General features: G+C 43.7%; 1 protein-coding gene across 1 annotated transcript in view; it reads left to right on the top strand.

Moving 5' to 3' along the window:
* Positions 1-6: 6 nt before the first annotated feature.
* The window catches only part of LOC139158052 (ankyrin repeat domain-containing protein 13B-like), a 16,867-nt gene continuing 12,779 nt past the window's right edge, over positions 7-4,094 (top strand). The window contains exons 1-2 of the mRNA XM_070735443.1: positions 7-99; positions 387-545. Coding sequence (XP_070591544.1) covers positions 18-99; positions 387-545 — 241 coding nt within the window. The 5' untranslated portion in view covers positions 7-17. The remainder of the gene's footprint in view (positions 100-386; positions 546-4,094) is intronic.

Raw genomic sequence — 4,094 nt, 5'->3', positions numbered from 1 at the left:
CCCCCATCATTGACCTCATGGCGGTCAGCAATGGCCTCTTTGCCAAACTCCGGGATTTCATCACACTGCGCCTGCCACCTGGCTTCCCCGTCAAGATAGGTGAGGGTCACGCCAGTCACGGTAAAAGGGGTTAAAAAATTGCCTATATAAAAACAGCTGGCTTCTTTCCCGCATTGCTCACAGAGCAGAGAGGTTGGAGAGAAAGGGAGCATAAGAGAACAAAATATTTGCTGGGTGCCAAGTAGTCTCTTTTATGGGAATTCTGGGACTTGAAGTCCTCACATCTTAAACCGCAGGGAATTCTGGCAGTTGGAGTCCACTCTTCTTAAAGCAGGATGGCTGAGGAATGTGTATTCCATGTGTATTTCCTTCTTTCTTGCCTCCAGAAATCCCCATCTTCCACATCCTCAATGCCCGCATCACCTTTGGCAACCTGAATGGCTGCGATGAGCCGGTGGTCTCCCTCCGCAGCACCGGCAGCCCCAGCAGTGATGCCCCCTCACCCGGGAGTGACCGGTCCAGCATCAGCAGCTCGAGCTCCCTCGGTAAGTGGGGATGGGAGGGGGAAAAGGGGCACAAGAGGCAGGAGGATGGGTGGGTCAGGAGGGGTCCTGGGGGTTTGGGTAGCTGTGAAGAATGACATCACAAGCATCTTTGTGTATTTATGTGTGTACAGTGTTGCCTCTACCTAAGAAGGCCTCTACTTAAGAACTTTTCTAGATAAGAACCAGGTGTTCAAGATTTTTTTGCATCTTCTCAAGAACCATTTTCTACTTTAGAACCCGAGCCCGAAAAAATTTCCCAGGAAATTTGAGAGCGGGACAAAGGCCCGGCCAATTTCCTGCCATTCCCTCTCGGTTTCTCTCTCTGGCGCAGTGTATGGGAGGCAGCCTCGCGCCAGGTGTAGTGTATGGGAGGCACGTGCTCCTCCTCGCCGCCTCAGAGTCCCTCTTTTTTAAAATAATAATAATAATAATAATAATAATAATAATAATAATAATAATAATTATTATTATTATTATTAATTAAATTTGTATCCCGCCCCTCTCCATAGACTCGGGGCGGCTAACAACAAGGCTTTTCTAAAGCCTTAAAGTTTTGGATATTTTTTATTCCCCTCACTTCCCCTTCTTCCTTCGGCAGCAACTGTCCTCCTCCTCTTCTTCTTCCTCCTCCCACCTAAATTCAGAGCTTTTATTTTTTTCCTATTGGGTTTACACGCATTGCTTTTACATTGATTCCTATGGGGAAAATTGCTTCTACTTACAAACTTTTCTACCTGGTCATGGAACGAATTAAGTCCTTAAGTAGAGGCACCACTGTATGTGTGCATGTATGTATGTTGGAAGTTGGAAGTTCCACAGTAATTTTGCTTGCTCATTTTCGACCATTTTTTCGGGCTTATGATCCCACCACTTCTTTGCCACTGGTAGATGGTAGTTCCGGCACAAGTTCCAGTGGATCATCTGTGCCACAGCATCGTGTCTATGCTTGTAGTCAGTCTGTGCAATCACAAGTATAGGTATGATGCTGTGGCACTATTATGATGATGATGATGATGATGATGTCAGTAAAACACAGCAAACGAGATCACTATGCTGGATTTCATATTTCATCACTAGTCGGGCGCTTCCCAAGCACCTAGGACTGCGTGATGTAGCGGCAAATTATTATTATTATTATTATTATTATTATTATTATTATTATTATTATTATTATTATTATTATTATGTACAGCCACCATGTGCTTTACTGCTCATCTATATAATTGTAACAGGAAACAGGAAATTCTACTTAGGTCAAAAGAGCATAGAGTATATACCATAGACCCAAACATATACATTTGCCATCTGCTGGCTGAATACAGTTATGGAACATTTCTTTATTTTTAATATATTTTTATAATGCAGGCAAGGCTCAACCGCCCTGCTCAAAATGCATCCTTTTTGGTAGGCTGGCCATGTGCTAAAATCATGTCAAAATGGTTTTAATCTCTCCTTTCCGACATCTATTTTTCATTTTGAACAATTGCAAAATAAATATTGATTTTGGTGAATAGGTGAATAGGATAATAACATTCCCGGGAGTCGGTAGCGAATTAAGATAAGGTTTTAATTAAAAAGGAAAGCTCCGAGCTCCTTGGAGCTGCAAAAAATACTCAGCAACTTGTTTGTAAGTTTGAAAGCCTGGAAAGACTTCGAGCTTTCTAACCCGTCTTGGGATCTCCTAGTGGCCCTTCATCCCTGATTAAATCCAATAGTTTGCTAGAAATAAGGTGGAATTTCCTGACAGTGAGAACTATCAATCAATAGTTCAGAGGTTGTGGGAGTTTCATCACTGGAAGCTTTCAAGAAGAGACTGCACTGCCATCGGTCAGAAATGGTGTAGGGCTTTGATGGCAAACCTATGGCACGTGAGCTCTGGCCTCAGCTCAGCTTTAGCAGGCAGCCGGTTTTTGAGTCTGGGTCACACATGCACAGGGATGGGGCACATACAGGAGTTGTGTGCATGTGGGAAATGTGCACGCATGCATAGGGCAGAGTTCACATGTATGGTATGGTTGAGATGTGCATGCACGGGGTCGCACATGCATGTGCGGGACAGACTGCATATATGGGGTGTCACACACGCGTTGCATTATAGGTGTGTACGTGTGCATGCTCATGCGCTTTCAGCACTCAGCCCCAAAAATGTTGGCCATCAATTCAAGCGCTTGAATTAAAAGAAAAAAAATGAGACTGAATATTATGAAACTTGGAATAAATTATATCACTGGTGGGAAAAAAGGAGAACAAAGACTTACATATGCCAAGACATACATACATACATACATACATACATACATACATACATACATACTGTTCTGTCTGGGTGCCCCCAGACTTCAACACCAACTGGAAAAAGCAGCCAGACACGCTGGTAAAAGCAAAAGCACTTTATAGTTTGAAAAATAAACACAGAGAAAAACCTGTTCTTCCCAACAGGCAGGCTATGAGACTTCACAGCAGAGTCCTGATGGCCAGACAATACAGCAGACTTCTTGCTGGCACACCCACCACTGTAGAGAATAAGACCCACACCTTTCCCCCCCAAGGTTTCAGTATTCAAAGTCACAAACCAGAATTCCAAGACGCCAAAGATCACAGCCAGGTCCCAGGACTCCCAAAGATAATACTCCACAAGCCAGGAAGGGTGGGTCTGCCTTTTCAGCCTTTCCAAAGAGCACCACACCCAAACCCAGCTGTTGCCTCTTTAGTGCTGAAAGTACCTGGCTAATTGTCCCCTTCGTTGTGTTGCTCTTCTCTGCCGGAGATCGATTATTGCTTGTGCATTTTCATCTAAGGAATCCAGGCTGCTTCCTGGGGAGAGCTCCCTCTCGGGGGACTCTGGCTGTCCTCCCTCTCCCTCAGCCTGAGATTCCTCCTCCCCGTCTGCCTGAACCTCCTGTTCCTCATCCTCCCCCTCTGAGCAGGAAGCCGGCAGAGGATCAGCCGTTCCCTCAGGGGCCTCAGACGGAATCACAACACATACATACATATATGTAGATTGTTCTGAGTTCGGGTTTTGCCCCGTGTAATATTTTGAGTGTCTATGCGATGTTTCGGTGAAATCACATTCACCATCATCAGGCTGAAGTTATAAGCTTTGTGCTGCTGTAAATATAGTTTGTTTGCAACTGCCATTTGTTCCTTATATATAGTGGTTGGGGTGGAGATTTGGTTTGAATGTAGCAAATAGATTGGGTGGCTATGTTTTAATGATTTGATTGGTTGGTGGAATCACATTTAGTTGAAGGATTGACATGGTGATGATTATGATATGTTTTTTTGTTTAAGGCTGGTTTCCAAATCTCTGGTAGGCGGGACGTGTCATCTCGTTTGTTCATGCTGAGGGGGTGTTTTTCTATCTCTATGGCTTCCATGATTATTCTTTTGTATACATTTTCTGTCTTGGAAAGTAATTTAGTTTTTTCAATATATATACACTGCTCAAAACATAAAGGGAACACTTAAACAACAGAATATAACTTCAAGTAAATCCAACTTCTGTGAAATCAACCTGTCCACTTAGGAAGCAACACTGATTGACAATCA

This window comes from Erythrolamprus reginae, chromosome 1, assembly GCF_031021105.1.
Source record: "Erythrolamprus reginae isolate rEryReg1 chromosome 1, rEryReg1.hap1, whole genome shotgun sequence".
NCBI lineage: Eukaryota > Metazoa > Chordata > Lepidosauria > Squamata > Dipsadidae > Erythrolamprus > Erythrolamprus reginae.
Note: the sequence above shows the minus strand (reverse complement) of the source record. Positions and strands in the feature narration are given on the sequence as shown.